The 18,622-nt window shown below is 42.2% G+C and overlaps 1 protein-coding gene across 1 annotated transcript in view; it reads right to left on the bottom strand.

The window, feature by feature from the left end:
* The window catches only part of GABRB2 (gamma-aminobutyric acid type A receptor subunit beta2), an 809,897-nt gene extending 802,629 nt beyond the window's left edge, over window positions 1-7,268 (bottom strand). The window contains exons 1-3 of the mRNA XM_073620842.1: window positions 6,659-7,268; window positions 6,417-6,508; window positions 5,652-5,719 (exon numbers count right to left, since the gene is read on the bottom strand). Of these exons, the coding sequence (XP_073476943.1) occupies window positions 5,652-5,719; window positions 6,417-6,508; window positions 6,659-6,735 (237 nt within the window). The 5' untranslated portion in view covers window positions 6,736-7,268. The remainder of the gene's footprint in view (window positions 1-5,651; window positions 5,720-6,416; window positions 6,509-6,658) is intronic.
* Between the last annotated feature and the right edge of the window lie 11,354 nt (window positions 7,269-18,622).

The raw sequence follows: 18,622 nt of genomic DNA, 5'->3' as shown, positions 1-18,622 counted from the left end.
CTCACCTGCTGCCGCCATGTCCCTCACCTTGTTGTGTCACTGCCGCATCACCAGCCGTCCCAATAAAGTGAATGGGACTGTCGGTGAGTCAACAGCGGGTCAGAGGAGGAGCCACTGTGAGACAGAGATGATAGTTGTTCTTTAAAAATTATGATTTAGGCTGAGTTTACACCATTGTGAATTGGCTGCGGAATTCCCGCATCCAATTCACAATAGCAGGAGATTTTGACCGACTCTTTATGGAGCCGGTTCAGATATCTCTGCAGCAGATCCAGCGCGTTTTGCAGAAAAAAGCTGTGCGTCTTTTGGTCCATTTCAGGTGTGAATTCAGCCCAATATTTGGGCTGAAATCGGTGAACCAGCACGCACCGGACCCCTGCTGGGAGCTGCAGGCGGCTCATATGTGAATCGAGCCTAAAATCGAATTGATTTAAATCAAGCCTTTTTACTAGTGATTTAAATCATGATTTAAATCAAGTTGATTTAAATCAAATCCACCCTGCCTTCACTGTCACTTGTCTCTTCTAATTCAATAGAAATATTCTTTATCCGATGCCCCATTCCCCACCCACACCACCTTAATCTTCCAGTGCAGCAGGGGAAAATAGAACTGAGAAGCTGTCACAGGCTCTAATCCCCCTCGATGCCTGCTCTTCCTGCCCAGCTATTCCATTTACAGAAGCAGGTACTACAGCTTCTATGAATGAAACATGATATCTAAATGGAGGGGGCGGACCGATCAATCATCTGCCTGTCCTCCATTCATAGATTCTGTGTTGATCATAGAAGCTGGAGTACAAGCTTCTATGAATAAAGGAGTTGGACAGAAAAGGCAGCACAGTCAGGTCCTCTTGATGAATGCCTATCACAGCCCCCTAGCTCTTTTAACCACCACCACACCGTATGATTGCAGTAGCAGAGGTGGGGGCATAGGGGGACAAAAGATTTCTGCTGTACTTAAAGATAGAAGCACAAAAGGACACATGACAATGAAGATAAGCAATGCCCCTTGTGCTTATTTTGTATTTTATTGTCCCAACACATTGTCCTATCTTTCTGTGTAGTAGAAGCTGAGATCTTATGGTTGCTGAGATCTCATGGTTGCCAGCACCCCAACAAAATCCCTCCCCCCCACTGATTTCTAACCACACTTTATAATGATTGACAGCACTTGGCCCTGCATCCATGTCCTTTTCCAAGACCAGCATGGGGAGGAGGCATGTTAGATACACTCTTCACAACACAGGTGCATTCATGGCAGAATTCAATCTGTGCTGTTCACACATGCCCTGTCTGTATACAATGTAGGGAAGAGGCTGACGTGTCAGGGGGGTGTCAGGCTTGGGGGGACTCGTCTCATAAGAACGTATGTTGTTTTGGATAAGATCAGTACATGACACAGGCATACCTGAAGAGTATGCCCACTACACAAGCAATAGTGTCGAGTGTGCTCACTACACAATGGGGCAGTGGCAGGTGCACAGAAAATCACCTGTGTTGATGGGAAGGAACAGAAAAGCAAGAAGGGAATAAAGAAAGAGGGGTTTTTCTTACAAGAACTGACTGTGATTCTAACAAAAAAAAGGGCACTGATAGGCTGCACTGATGGGCACCAATAAGGTGGCATTGATGTGGAGGCACTAATATGCTGCAGTGATGGGCACTGAGGCTGAACAGATGGGCACTAATGAGGGGGCACTGATTATGTGGCACTGATGTGGAGGCATTATTATGCTGCACTGATGGGCATTGATAGGTTGCACTGATAAGCAGCACTGATGAGCACTGATAGGCAGCATTGATGGGCACTAATAGGTGGCACTGACAGGTGGCACTGATGGATGGCACTGATGGTCAATACTGATGGGCCCTGATGGGCGGCACTGATGAGCAGGCACTGATGGCCACTGAAAGGCAGCACTGATTGGTGTCATTGATGGGCACTGATTGGTGTCACTCATGGGCACAGACTGGCATCACTTGCTGGGCGCTGTTGGTGCTGCACTGTAATCAAGGCACTGATGGTAAGTGCCCTGATTACCTGTACAGTCTCCCCTCAGAGGAAATGACGCTGATCAGCTCGCCTCACACTCTGTCAGTATGAGGTGAGGAGATCCTATAAATGGCAATTTCGTGTTTACATGTGATCAGCTGTGATTGAACACAGGTGATCACATGGGTAAAGAGCTGCGTCATCGGCTCTTTACTGGGATCAAGATTACGCCGTGTCCCAGGGATTTGACGCGTTCCCGCGGGCGCGCCTGTGCGGTGACACTGGAACAACGTCATATAACCTTGTCCCAGAAAGGGAGGAGATCTCACCCACCTTCATTTTACTATACGGTAGGTGGGAGGTAGTTAAAGGCTAACATCACCTTTAGTGAAATGTTACTTTTAAAATTGGCATGGCTGTGCAGGGCTCTGTACGCGCAGCCACACCATCCATTCACAGAGATCTGTAACCAGGAGAACCATATGTTGATTTTTTTGTGAATGGGGGGCAGTGTCTGGGGGCCCCTATTTTTGTTAAAGGGGACACTTGGATTCTAAACACCCCCCCACCATAGATCTCTACAACAACCAGGCCAGGGTGGTGGGGAAGAGGCCCTTGTCCTCATCTACATGGGCATAAGGTGCTTTGCCAGGGACCTCCCCCCTGGCAAGGTACCTCCCTATGTCAAGAGCATGTGGCCTGGTATGGTTCAAGAGGGGGGTCCAAGCTCTTCCACTCATTCCATGGCCAACCTGGCTACATGCTCAGATAAGGGTCTGGTATGTATTTTGGGGGGTCCACACTGTTATTTATTATTTTTTTTACACTGTCCCTTTGTTTACATGCAGATATCAGCTGGAATCCCTGGCTGACAGCTGAACATGCATGGCTGGGATGAGTCGCTGGACACCAGTGGGTACAGGTGGCCTTGAGCTGGAAGTTCTCACATTTAGCAGCTGTAGTTTTACTGCTACTAAATATTTCAGTGTCTGCTGCATCTAGGGGTTCAGCTCGGCCAAGCATGCAATTTTTTTGGCTGTTCGCTGAACCTCCCAAACAGTGAAAGAATCTGATCATTGTACACAGTTTAGAGACCTCATATTATTTTCCCTGCTGGTCGCATGTTCTTAGCCTACAGTGTAAGGCTATTTTCTCTATTGGTCAAATGTTTTTTAACTCTTATGGGCTTTCTCTTTTCTTAATATAAAACGTTGGGGAATGGTTCACCCTAAGGAAGGCAATAGAAACCGACATTTCACACATATTACAAACATTATGGGTGTTATTCGTGACTTTTGCGCGAATGCTCAAACATTCAAAAATATTTTATTTTTTATACATAGACCCCTGAGTGTCATCTACTTTTGGCTTCCTTTGGAAGCTTGTAATTGGTTCATAGATAACACGTCTGCCTCTAATAAATTCTTCTTTAGTAACGATACTGAAGTTTTTTAACACTTGTATAATTCAACCATGACAATTAATAACAGCAAAAAGTTTTCCCAGGGGTCAGCTATGATTCTTTTAAATCCTGTACAACTATAAGAGAATAAATGCATTAAGGTCTGCAAAATAAATATTCAACTGACGTATAGCACTAAATGTTTTAAAAAGGCGAGCCTTAATAAATATAGTAGAAAAAAGCTGAATTTATTTTATGATGGAGTATTTTTCATGGTTTCCTTTTCTTCAGCTGCATAGCCATTGTGTAGCTGTTCTATAGATAACAGTATTTCACTCTAAATGCTACAAATTGCTGATTTTTAGCACCATGGAGATTCACATGCTTTTGATATGTCAACACGTTATGCTTGCCAATACTCCCGATTTTCCTTGATGCTTACCAAATTTGCATAGTATCTTGGAGAGAGGCATAGTTAGCATTGTAATGGAATCCTAGGGAATGCAATGACTAACTGATGACATCAGAGCTTCAAATGGAATGTGGAAATATCCAGGAATTCAGAAATAGTTAGTATGCATGAAATCGCATAGAATTATAAGCTGTCCCAGTTATCTGCAGGTTAACAACCTATGCAAGCTGAATGCACAATGTTGTGCCCTTTTAGTTATAAAGAAAGTAAGAAGCCAACAAAACAAGCATTTCTTCCTATAATTTCTAACATCGTCTTCAGCACACCATCTAGTTACTGTTATAACAAACCACTTAGTACTCAACACATGTGCATTCACTATATTCAAAAGCTTTTAAATGTAGTACTTGTTAGTAAGCAACATCGCTACCATTAAGTCTCATGTATACACCACAGTAATTCTTGTTTAATAAGCAGTGAAAAGAGCAATAATGATGTGCATAGTGCAGTAACCATAGCAACCAATTGGATTTCACTTTACTGTTTCAGATCTTTAAAAAACTGGTTGCTCTAGGCAAATGCATTTGTCCCTTAACTTGTTAAATCAGCCCAATTGAGTTTATCAGGATATACACATCGAAATTAAAAAGACCTGTGAAAAATAATGTGGCTCATCATTCTGCTCAGAATGTTCATTTAACCCTTAGAGAGTGATTGATTACTTAACCCTTGCTAAGCCGAAGCAGGCTATCATCCTGGCATTCAAATATTCAGCATACATATCAATGTTTTAGGCTGTGTTAAGCACAAGCTTGATTAGCATTTCCCTGCAATCACTTCCTGACATCCTTTGAACTTGGAAAAAAAATGTACCATATATTGTTAAAGAGAAATTATATTTTACCTTCCCAGCAGTTAAGAAGTTACATTACAAAGATTTAGGAACACGTTAAAATAATTTATCTCTACTGCACAATGTGATTCCTGATTCAAATGCTAAAATGGCCATCACTTGCTTCTTATGCAAGTTTCTTTTTTTTTTTTTTTTACTCAGTAAATAATTGCATAATTTACAATGTCATACAGTTGAAGTTGCAATTGAATAGTAGTACAGATGAGCTGATATATGGACGTTCTGTGTCTGTGTCTATGCATGTGTAAAAACATGGCCTTGGGGCAGACACTATATGTATTATGTCCTTATACTCAACAAATTATTGTACTGCAGGGTTGCTAAACAAACAAACAAAGCTATTTCAACTAACTGAAGCAAACTTCTCCAACCTTGCTGTTTCTTTCTCTCCAGTACCCACGTTTAACTCAAATGGAGAAGAAAAGCTAATTTGTCTATGATCTGCAGTGCAACATATATGTCAGCAGGGGATGCTATTGCATGAAGCAAACAAGTCAAATGCTGCTTCTTGAATTTAGCGATCAAAAGCTACTATACGTAGAAAGTGACTGTACTACACAAGACTGTCAATAGGTCATCACGACTTGTCAGTGATGAGACCTGGACACTAAGACAGTGATATCACTGAAATCTACTTCATTTAACATGTATTATTTTTTTTTTTTTACATACCAATGTCGGATAAAATTCAAGGCACCATACTATGTTAACATAAAAAATCGATGTAAAAATTATCATTGATCAAATCCATTCTTAGCGTAAGGTCAATTCCCAAACAGGTGACACAGATGACAATATAACTGCGATCATAGCATGTGACCATTATTGTATATGTTGGACTAAAAATACAGCCAGCTTTAATAACAAATGTTACCAAATTCATTATCATTTTTTTTTTTTTTTTTTTTACAGAAATAAAAATATGACTTACCATATTGACTTCTGATACCATGTCTATACTAGCAATATCTATGTTCATTCCCACCGCCACAGGAGGACCTGCAAGCCAACAGGAAGGTCCACATTGAGATATCTAAGAACTTAACTCTTTTCTGACTGCCTGATCTACTGGTTCGATTTAACTAACCTATGGAGCAGGATCTACAATGGAGCAAGATCTACAGCAGAACATACTAAACATTTACATTTAGTTTAAGGCAATAATTATTTAAAGAGAAGAAACTATCAATTAATAATGGTATATACACCTGTGCGTTTTAAGGTAACCATTTATAGCATACCCTAGTAAAATAAAATGTTAAAAAATGCATGTCTTGCTAACACTGTACTGGGTTAAATAACAGTTGCCCTGCAACTCTTCAAAGTAAGACATAGACATAGGTTGTGATTCTTTATACACACACATGCTGTAGTAGTCAATCCATACATGTCTGTGCTGAAGCAGAGTAGCCCCAACATTCTAAGCCACATGAGTTAACATGCTAAGAAGCTAAGAGCAGGCAGGCAGGCAGGCGGATAGTGATAAGAAGACATGATCAGATCAGATAATAGACATGACATTGTATAGAAGGTGGACTATTTTAATTGAGAGAGATGCTTGTGACTGCTAGATGAGTTGAAGTTGTCATCAGTCCTAGGTAAAAAAAAAAAAAATGAGCAGTATGGCACACACACAAGACCATGCACCTCCAGATCCATCACTAGCCAGTAATGAATCTTCATTCATGTCATTTACCTCCAAAATCTGGCCTTAAACGGATGTCATAGCCTTTCAAGAGTCTATCAACCGTCTCTTTAACCAGTGACATATTGCTGGGATCATTGGCACTAAAAAACAGCAAATACAAAACAAGAGATCTTTGTCAGTTCCCCATCCCAGCTTCCTGGACCATTTTTTGGTCTATTTTTTTGGTCAAAGCAAAACACCCCCCTCCACCACCACCACCACCTCCTTCATTCCAATCTGCAGTCACTTACCTCTGTGCACAGACCATTGCAATGATAACCTGGAGTGACCAGATCCCAGCGTAACCTCTTTTCTTGAATCTCAACATCCCTTTGGCTTTTTTTTTTTTTTTTTTTTTTTTTGAGGGGATATGATTTAGGGGCTTTCAGTGAAGAGCAGAAGACATCCAACTTATTGTGACCAGTGCAGTAATTCTCAAGTGGCGCGCATGCGCATAGCTCAGTACAACATCAAAACGGAGCAGTGCTCGCTTGCTACAGACATAGGAGCAAACAATGGAAGGGGACAGGGGGGACGAGTCCCCCCTCCCCAACAACTTTTAGGCAGCCCACACCCGAGAGCCTCAATGACCCCGTCCGCTGGCCTTGGCTTGGCACAGTATGGAAAGGCGAGGGGGGGACGTGTTCCTCCGCTCTGCTCGGTCTGCTCGGTGCGGGCGGCAGCTACTTGTCTCCGTACTGATGCTGCTGACACGGAGGCTGATGTGGGAGTGGAGGAGGGGGAAGGGGGGTGAGGAAACCGACAGGAGCTTTCAGCACCGCATCCGTGGACAGCGCCGGGGAGGGAGAGCGAGAGAGAGGGAGAGAGAGGCGGCTGTACGCAGAATGGGAGAGGGAAGGGTTAACCGTCCATCGTCATCACATGGGAAGGACTGAGAGTTCGGACAAGTAGAGGAACACAGCCAAAGTGCACGACATCACTTCCATCAGTGACTGGCATCCCTGCATCATAGTACTTCTATTATCATCATTACAACACTCCAAATCCCAGCCAGGACACCACCTGCATGGAGTTTGCATGTTCTCCCTGTGCTCACCTACACTTCCTACCACATCCCAAATATGAACTGTCCCTGGTATGTGGACACATGGAGTTTGCATGTTCTCCCTGGGCTCACCTACACTTCCTACCACATCCCAAATATGAACTGTCCCTGGTATGTGGACACATGGAGTTTGCATGTTCTCCCTGGGCTCACCTACACTTCCTACCACATCCCAAATATGAACTGTCCCTGGTATGTGGACACATGGAGTTTGCATGTTCTCCTTGGGCTCACCTACACTTCCTACCACATCCCAAATATGAACTGTCCCTGGTATGTGGACACATGGAGTTTGCATGTTCTCCCTGGGCTCACCTACACTTCCTACCACATCCCAAATATGAACTGTCCCTGGTATGTGGACACATGGAGTTTGCATGTTCTCCCTGGGCTCACCTACACTTCCTACCACATCCCAAATATGAACTGTCCCTGGTATGTGGACACATGGAGTTTGCATGTTCTCCCTGGGCTCACCTACACTTCCTACCACATCCCAAATATGAACTGTCCCTGGTATGTGGACACATGGAGTTTGCATGTTCTCCCTGGGCTCACCTACACTTCCTACCACATCCCAAATATGAACTGTCCCTGGTATGTGGACACATGGAGTTTGCATGTTCTCCCTGGGCTCACCTACACTTCCTACCACATCCCAAAGATGAACTGTCCCTGGTATGTGGACACATGGAGTTTGCATGTTCTCCCTGGGCTCACCTACACTTCCTACCACATCCCAAAGATGAACTGTCCTTGGTATGTGGATACATGGAGTTTGCATGTTCTCCCTGGGCTCACCTACACTTCCTATCACATCCCAAATATGAACTGTCCCTGGTATGTGGACACATGGAGTTTGCATGTTCTCCCTGGGCTCACTTACACTTCCTACCACATCCCAAATATGAACTGTCCCTGGTATGTGGATACATGGAGTTTGCATGTTCTCCCTGGGCTCACCTACACTTCCTATCACATCCCAAATATGAACTGTCCCTGGTATGTGGACACATGGAGTTTGCATGTTCTCCCTGGGCTCACCTACACTTCCTACCACATCCCAAATATGAACTGTCCCTGGTATGTGGACACATGGAGTTTGCATGTTCTCCCTGGGCTCACCTACACTTCCTACCACATCCCAAATATGAACTGTCCCTGGTATGTGGACACATGGAGTTTGCATGTTCTCCCTGGGCTCACCTACACTTCCTACCACATCCCAAATATGAACTGCCCCTGGTATGTGGATACATGGAGTTTGCATGTTCTCCCTGGGCTTACCTACACTTCCTACCACATCCCAAATATGAACTGTCCCTGGTATGTGGACACATGGAGTTTGCATGTTCTCCCTGGGCTCACCTACACTTTCTACCACATCCCAAATATGAACTGTCCCTGGTATGTGGACACATGGAGTTTGCATGTTCTCTCTGGGCTCACCTACACTTCCTACCAGATCCCAAATATGAACTGTCCCTGGTATGTGGATACATGGAGTTTGCATGTTCTCCCTGGGCTTACCTACACTTCCTACCACATCCCAAATATGAACTGTCCCTGGTATGTGGACACATGGAGTTTGCATGTTCTCCCTGGGCTCACCTACACTTCCTACCACATCCCAAATATGAACTGTCCCTGGTATGTGGACACATGGAGTTTGCATGTTCTCTCTGGGCTCACCTACACTTCCTACCACATCCCAAATATGAACTGTCCCTGGTATGTGGACACATGGAGTTTGCATGTTCTCCCTGGGCTCACCTACACTTCCTACCACATCCCAAATATGAACTGTCCCTGGTATGTGGACACATGGAGTTTGCATGTTCTCTCTGGGCTCACCTACACTTCCTACCACATCCCAAATATGAACTGTCCCTGGTATGTGGACACATGGAGTTTGCATGTTCTCCCTGGGCTCACCTACACTTCCTACCACATCCCAAATATGAACTGTCCTTGGTATGTGGATACATGGAGTTTGCATGTTCTCCCTGGGCTCACCTACACTTCCTATCACATCCCAAATATGAACTGTCCCTGGTATGTGGACACATGGAGTTTGCATGTTCTCCCTGGGCTCACCTACACTTCCTACCACATCCCAAATATGAACTGTCCCTGGTATGTGGATACATGGAGTTTGCATGTTCTCCCTGGGCTCACCTACACTTCCTATCACATCCCAAATATGAACTGTCCCTGGTATGTGGATACATGGAGTTTGCATGTTCTCCCTGGGCTCACCTACACTTCCTACCACATCCCAAATATGAACTGTCCCTGGTATGTGGACACATGGAGTTTGCATGTTCCTCCTGGGCTCACCTACACTTCCTACCACATGCCAAATATGAACTGTCCCTGGTATGTGGATATATGGAGTTTGCATGTTCTCCCTGGGCTCACCTACACTTCCTATCACATCCCAAATATGAACTGTCCCTGGTATGTGGACGCATGGAGTTTGCATGTTCTCCCTGGGCTCACCTACACTTCCTACCACATCCCAAATATGAACTGTCCCTGGTATGTGGACGCATGGAGTTTGCATGTTCTCCCTGGGCTCACCTACGCTTCCTACTACATCCCAAATATGAACTGTCCTTGGTATGCGGACGCATGGAGTTTGCATGTTCTCCCCGGGCTCACCTACGCTTCCTACCACATCCCAAATATGAACTGTCCCTGGTATGTGGACGCATGGAGTTTGCATGTTCTCCCTGGGTTCACATACGCTTCCTACCACATCCCAAATATGAACTGTCCCTGGTATGTGGATACATGGAGTTTGCATGTTCTCCCTGGGCTCACCTACACTTCCTACCACATCCCAAATATGAACTGTCCCTGGTATGTGAATGCATGGAGTTTGCATGTTCTCCCTGAGCTCACCTAAGCTTCCTACCACATCCCAAATATGAACTGTCCCTGGTATGTGAACTAGATTAATTAGATTGTAAGCTCCTTGAGGACAGAGACTGATATGACTTTACAATATGTAAAGTGGCGCACATGACAGCATTATATAAATATCTGTAATAAATAAAATTGTTTTGTATTGTGTGCATTTTTTAATGCATTATCGTTAGGCTCTAATTAGCACTTCTGCCTTGTAGAAATGGGGTCCTGGATCCGAATCCCAGCCAGGACATCACCTGCATGGAGTTTGCATGTTCTCCCTGGGTTCATCCAACGCTGTATCCTGGCCTAGACCGACAAGGCCCAGGCCTAGGGCAACACTTTGCAGGGGGGGCAGCACGGAAAGAGTCCCCGCCGGCTTGCGTTACACTGTTATGCCCCGTACACATGGTCGGACATTGATCAGACATTCCGACAACAAAATCCTAGGATTTTTTCTGATGGATGTTGGCTCAAACTTGTCTTGCATACACACAGTCACACAAAGTTGTCGGAAAATCCGATCATTCTAAATGCGGTGACGTAAAACCTGTACGTCGGGACTATAAACGGGGCAGTAGCCAATAGCTTTCGTCTCTTAATTTATTCTGAGCATGCGTGGCACTTTGTGCGTCGGATTTGTGTACACGCAATCGAAATTTCCGACGGATTTTGTTGTCGGAAAATTTTATAGCCTGCTCTCAAACTTTGTGTGTCGGAAATTCCGATGGAAAATGTGTGATGAAGCCTACACACGGTCGGAATTTCCGACAACAAGGTCCTATCACACATTTTCCATCGGAAAATCCTATCGTGTGTACAGAGCATTCGTGTGGCACCAGTCTTATGGGGCGGACTGGGCTGAGAGGCAAATTAGTCTAGTGCCCCCATAAAGCGGCCGCACTGCTTCCAGTATGGGAGTGGCCGGCATTCCGTAACTGTGGGGAAGGGGGGGCACCAGTTCTAATTTTGACTGTCCTATCATCCTGGACCACAAACCTTCCTCACCATTGCCGTGGTTATATCTTCTTAGTCCTCTCCATAAAATTATCAGAAATTTGTGCTTAAAGTAGAACTATAGGCAGCACTTTTTTTTTTTTTTCATTTTGGATAGAGTAAGGGAGGGTTACAGCCCCTGTCAGTTTATTTTTTTACCATCCCTGTCCCATTGCAAAGATTTCCCTTCACTTCCTGCCACATAACCAAACAGGAAGTGAGAAGAAATCCATTGCCCCCCCCCCCCCCCCCCGGCCCTAAGAACTAGTGTCCCCACTCAAAAATTTCAGGGTAGGTCTTAAACAGCAAGGGGTGTGGCCTTGACAGGAAGGGGTGAGTCATATTTAAATTAGGGGGGTGCACGAGTTTAGTCAGGCCTAGGGCAGGACAAAACCTAAATACACCACTGGGTTCACCTAAGCTTCTTACCACATTCCAAAGACAGCTGCATGATTACTGTAACTGACCCTGGTATGTGGATGTATGTGAACTAGGGGCCTTAGATTGTAAGCTCCTTGAGGACAGAGATGGATGAGACTGTACAATATGTAAAGCACTGCATATGACAATGTTAGATAAATACCTGTAATAAATAAAAACGTTTTTTGTTGTGTGCTTTTTTTTAATGCATTATATCATTAGGCTCTAATTAGCACATCTGCTTGCAGCACTGGGGCCCTGGATCCAAATCCCAGCCAAGACACTACCTGCATGGAGTTTGCATGTTCTCCTTGGGCTCACCTAAACTTCCTACCACATCCCAGAGATTAACTGACCCTGGTATGTGGATGTATGCTAACTAGGGGCCTTAGATTGTAAGCTCCTTGAGGACAGAGACTGATGAAACTGTACAATATGTAAAGCACTGCATATGATAACGTTATAATAATATCTGTAATAGATAAAATCGTATTTTTCTGTGTGCATTTTTGAATGCATTATCATTAGGATCTAATTAGCACTTCTGCCTTGCAGCACTGGGTCCCTGGATCCAAATCCCAGCCAAGACACTACCTGCATGGAGTTTGTATGTTCTCCCTGGGATCACCTAACTTCCTACCACATTCCAAGACAGTTGCTTGATTAACTGATGAGACTGTCCCTGGTATATGGATGTATGTAAACTAGGGGCCTTAGATTGTAAGCCAGAGATTGATATGACTTTACAATATGTAAAGTGGCGCACATGACAGCATTATATAAATATCGGTAATACATTAAATCTTTTTTTATTGTGTGCATTTTTTAATGCATCATCATTAGGCTCTGATTAGCACTTCTGTCCTGCAGCACTGGGGACCTGGATACAAATCCCAGACTGATGAGACTGTACAATATGTAAAGCATTGCATATGACAACGTTTTATAAATACCTGTAATAAACAAAATAGATTTTTTGTTTTTTTTGTTTAATGCAGTTTTTTTTTTACTTGCATGTATTATCATTGGGTTATAATTAGCATTTCTGACTGGCAGCACTGGGGTTCTGGGTTCAAATCCCAGCCAGGACTCTGTAAGTCCCCCATGTGTTTGCCCGGGTTCCCTCATACACTCCAAAGACAGGCTGCTGGGTTATTTGGCCCTAGTATGTGTCGACAGGGACTGATGTGAATGTAAAATATGTAAAGCAATGCATAAAATGATAACACAATATACCTGTAGTAAATACACCTTTTTTTTTTGTTATGTTTTTTTTTTGTATTATTATTAGGTTCTTATTAGAACTTCTGCCTGACAACACTGGGGTTCTGGGTTCAAATCCCAGCCGGGACTCTGCATGTTAACCCTGTGCTTGCCTGGGTTTCCTTTCATGCTCCAAAGACATGCTGCTGGATTATTTGGCCCTGGTATGTGTTGACATGGAATGGTGTGAATGTGCAAAATGTAAAGCACTACATAAAATGTTGATGCTGTATAAATACATTTAGTAAATAAAACTTTATTTTATTTATTTTTTTATGCATTTTTTTTATTTTTATGTATTATCATTAGGTTATAAATAGCACTTCTGTCTTGCAGCACTGGGGTCCTTGGTTAAGATCACACTGCATGTCCTCCCCGTGCTTGCCTGGGTTCCCTCCCACACTGCAAAGACAGGCTGCTAGGTTATTTGGCCCTAGTATGTGTCGACAGGGACTAATGAGAATGTACAATATGTAAAACACTCTATACCAGGGATATGCAATTAGTGGACCTCCTGCTGTTGCAAAACTACAAGTCCCATCATGTCTCTGCCTCTGAGTGTCATGCTTGTGGCTGTCAGAGTCTTGCTATGCCTCATGGGACTTGTAGTTCTGCAACAGCTGGAGGTCTGCTAATTGCATATCCCTGCTCTATACACTATACACTGTACATATCTGTAGTAAATAAAACATTTTTTGTTGTTATGTGAAGTTTTTTATTTTTATTATTAGATTGTGGTTAGCACTTCTGTCTTGCAGCACTGTGGTCCTTAGTTCAAAACCCAGACAGGACACTGTGTACTCTCTCTGTGCTTTCCTAGGTTCCCTCACACTCTCAAAAGACATGCTGCTTGGGTAATTGGCCCTAGTATGTGCACATATGTGAACAAGGGACCTTAGATTGTAAGCTCCTTGATGTCAGTGACTGATGCTAATGAACAGTATGTAAAGTACTGCATAAATTGATATCATTACATAAATACCCGTAATAAATTAACTGTTTTATGTGCATTTTTTTTGTACTAATATTAGGTTATGATTATGACTTATGTACTTTTATTAGGTTATGATTAGGACTTATGTACTATTATTAGGTTATGATTAGGACTTCTGCCTTGCGGAATGGGGATCCTTGGTTCAAGTCACACTGCATCTTCTTCCTGTGCTTGCCTGGGTTTCCTCCCATACTCCAAAGACAGACTATCAAGTTAATTGGCCCTAGCATGTGAATTTATGTGAGTTATGGGTCTTGGATTGAAAAGGAACTGATAGAAAATAGAATAAAGAAAATATATATATATATTTTTTTGTTATGTGCAGTTTTTTCTTATTTAACTTTTACCATTAGGTTATGGCTATCGTTTCTGCCTTGCAGTACTAGGGTCCTGGGTTCAAATCTAAAGCCTGGTACACATGATCATATTTTCCGCAGACAAAACCTCAGACTTTTGTCCGAAGGCGTATGCCTGGATTTTGTCTTGCATACAAACGACAAGGAATTATCGGCCAACAAACACGAATGTAGTGACGTACTACGTGGTTTTTCAGATCTTTAGTGCCACACTTTGGGCTCCTTCTGCTAATTTCATGTTAGTAGAAGTTTGGTGAGTGTTGATTTGCACTTTTCATTTCGTGCTTTTCATTTAGCGCTTTTCAGTTCATGCATTTCATTTTGTGCTTTTCAGTTCATTTGCGAACGGCCGTTCGTCAACCAGACATGTTGCGGAATCGGAGGAGATATTGTGTTATTTATTATTGGCCTTGGAGTTATTGCTTTGACCCAAGTCCAGTCCAGGAACAGGAGGCGGAGGAGTCCTTGGACCAAAAATTGGTGGCTTTATTGGTGGCGCGGGGGTCTAATAATTTTTTTCACTATTTCCTTTGACACCTCTAGGGGTATCAAATGCATCCTACAGCTATGGACATTTTTAAGTATATGAACACCAGAAGTATAAATCTAAAGAAGTCTTCATTTCTATTAGTGTGGTAAACAAACAGGACATGGATAGTTTGTTTAAGCAATTAAAACATAGTATGGAGGAGCAATTAAGGGTGTGGTGGGACATGCCACGCTAGAGATGTATGTTGCAGAGAAAATTGCACCCAGAAGGCTCAGGTGGGATGTCTCACCAAATGATGGGGTTAATGATAAAGGTCTAATGGATGAATGGTATAGGTTTTTTAACCAATGTGAAACAGACCTTCTGCAGAAAATAATTATTAGGAGACAATACAAATTAAAAAACATAGAAACAGAAGTACAACTCTTAAGAGAACAACTCCTCCCATTTGCTGATTCCAATGAATTTAAGGAGAAGGAAACCAACCTTCAAGAAGCAATTAAAAAATATGATACGGAAATACAACAAAAGAAACAAAAGAAATTCCGCAGAGATGTACTAGATTATAGGAATCAACAGGTTTACAAATGGCAGGCAGATGACAATTATCTGGAGGAAGATAATAACATCTTTATGACAGAAGACTCTAGGGACCCTTCATTAGAAAGAGAAACAATAGGATGGAATGAAATCAGACCACAGACAGCAGAAACCCCCAGACCTGCAACAAGGAATGAAAGAAGTCCCACACGCGGAGTAGGTGAAAGAACTCCCACATACAGAGATCAGAGAAATCAAGAGCGATTACCGAATGAGTACCATTGTGGGAATGCTCAGAGAACACCAAGGTTTCAGAGGCATCCCAACAGGTACTCTCCCCCTAGACATATCAATCAAGGTTACCCTCAAAACGAACAACAACAAAGGAGGGATTTTTTTCCCAGAGAGAACAGGGGGAGACCCCCAAGAACAAGAGAGGGTTTCAGACCACAAAGACCACAATGGGAAGAAAGAACCCAAAGAAATTATTATCAAAATTGGGGACCACGAAGGAACCATGGAGGATACAACACACGGAAACATCAGAGGACCGACTACCCAGAACAGAAAGAAGTCAACTGGGATTATGGAAGACCCCATCAGGGGGACAGGCAAGAAGCCCCCCAGAGACCCCAAAGATGGGAAAGAGATAGTAGACTAGAGGTAAATGAGGGGGGAAAAAGAAAATGAAGGTGAGAATACTAGGGAACGGTATTTTTAATCTAACTGATATCAATTTCAATGAGGAAGAAATGCAGGTATTAAACCTGGGTCTGAAATTCGCTCCAGATAAAGATCTAGACAAGTTTGAAGTGTACATTGACCTGCAGAAATGTATTAGGAAACTAAACATAAAAACAAATCCCTCAAAGAAAAATAGGTGATACAGAGTTTAAACATACTCATTTAAGGAATAATTCCATTTTTAATCCCAAATCTAAAAATAATGAAAGTTTGGAAGTTTTTAAAAAAAATGGTGGAGGAAGATGTAAAGAATTTAAAGGTGAAGAAATTCAGAAAAGAGAAAATATGGAAAACAATAAAGGAAATAGAGAAAGAAAAGGAAGTGATCATCCACCCAGCGCATAAAGGAGGGTGGTTGGTTATCATTAGAAAAACAGACTATGAAGAAGAGATGAAAAAGTTGCTAAGTGTCACGGATACATACAAAATCTCAAGGGCAACCCGAAAGGGGAATATGAGAAGAAACTGAAAGCATTTGTACAAAAAGGAAAAGATAAGAGGGTTCTATCCAAGAAAGAAGCAAAATTTCTAGTTCCGGAAGCGGTTAAAACCCCAATTATTTATTATGTTCCTAAGATTTATAAGAACCAAGAAAAAACAAAGGGCAGACCCATTATAAGTGGCATAGACTCCCTATTTTCCAGGCTAGGGGAATACATAGACACTTTTCTACAGCCACTTGTACCAGAGGGTAAATCCTATCTGAAGGATAGCAAACAACTAATCCTGGAGTTGAAAAACATGGAGATAACAGATGAGGATTTTTTAGTAACAATTGATGTCAACTCACTATACCAACATTATACAAGAGGATGGTATTAGCAGTGTAGAATGGGCTCTGCAGACCCAAACACAGCTAAAACAAGCCCAGATCAACTATATTTTAGAAGACTTAAGGATGGCAATGAGCCACAACTTCTTTTGGTACAATAGATGGGAGGAGGAACAAATTTATGGTGTGTGAAGAGAAAATCTAAAATCGTACAAACGGTACATTGATGACATCATTATTATATGGAGAGGCATAGAAAATGGTTTGAAGAGTTTCCTTGAAGAAATAAATCACAATATTTATGGCATTACGTTCACAGGAGTATGGGACAAACAAAGCATTGATTATTTGGACCTCCAAATTTTTAAGACAGGAAGGGAATTACACACCAGAACTTTTTTATTAAAAAGACAGATTGCAACGCATACATTCCCACTAATAGCTGTCATCACCCCAAATGGGAAGGAAATGTAACAAAAGGCCAACTTATACGCATCCAACGCAATTACAGTACCCTCAAAGACTATGTGTACCAGGCCAATACACTCATTGAGAGGTTCTTGGAAAAGCAATACAAATAGAAGAACCTAGAATCCCTAAAGAATCAAATCAGAGCAATGGACAGAAATAACATGATAGAGCAGAAGAAGAATGAGAAAAATAATCGGTACAAGGAGATGGCCTTCCTCACAGGTTTCAGCCGACAACATAAATTAGTAGAAAAGGTTCTTAAAAAACACTGGCCTGTTCTACAGTCGGACAACATTTTAAGAAACTTACTTCCAAATAAGCCCTATTTCATTTACAGTAGAGCTCCTGCTCTAAGAAATAGGTTGGAGCACAATGCACTAGATCCCCCTAAACAAAGCAAGATTTCCAAAGATCTAAAAGGATTTTTTAAATGTGGAAAGTGTCCTCTCCTCAGAAAAAGCAAAAAAAAAATGGAACGAAAGAAGGTGGCTTTTAGAACTATTACTACAGGGAAAGAATACAAAATAAAGGAGTTAATAACGTGCACCAGCACACATGTCACATATGTTCTGGAAAGCCCTTGCCACAAGCCATATGTGAGCAGAACTACCAGACCCTTATTCGTCAGAATTAGGGAACACATAAACAATATCAAAACAGGCTTTACAAAACATGGTCTATCCAGACACTTTAAAGAGTGCCACAATGAGGACCCATCTGGTCTCATTTTTTATGGTATAGACAAGATAAAGGGACATTGGAGATGAGATAATAAAAGAATAAAAATCTCCCAAAACAAGACCAGGTGGATCTTTACTTTAGACACCCTTCAGCCTATAGGCCTGAAAATTGACATACATTTAAACTGCAACTCAACGACTTCTAATTTTATCACCTTTTGTCGAAGTTTTTACTATAAAGGGTTCCCTTATCAACCATGATCTTCATCATATGTTTTTAAAGCATTTCTGTAGGCATGTGATACATCTGACATACATTTCTCAGCAATTTTAGCTATTTGCGGCTTTATGCGATTTGCGGCATTTTTCGCAATTTTTGGATTTTTTGCTTTTTTGCACTTTCGCCGCAATTACACCTCCTTCTTTTTCCTTCTCTTTCCTTCTCTTTCCTATTTCTCATGATCTATTGATGTTACTACACTATACATCACTTCCACCTTTAATCTAAGA

Source organism: Aquarana catesbeiana, linkage group LG03 (genome assembly GCF_042186555.1).
Source record: "Aquarana catesbeiana isolate 2022-GZ linkage group LG03, ASM4218655v1, whole genome shotgun sequence".
In the NCBI taxonomy this organism is placed as follows: domain Eukaryota; kingdom Metazoa; phylum Chordata; class Amphibia; order Anura; family Ranidae; genus Aquarana; species Aquarana catesbeiana.
Note: the sequence above shows the minus strand (reverse complement) of the source record. Positions and strands in the feature narration are given on the sequence as shown.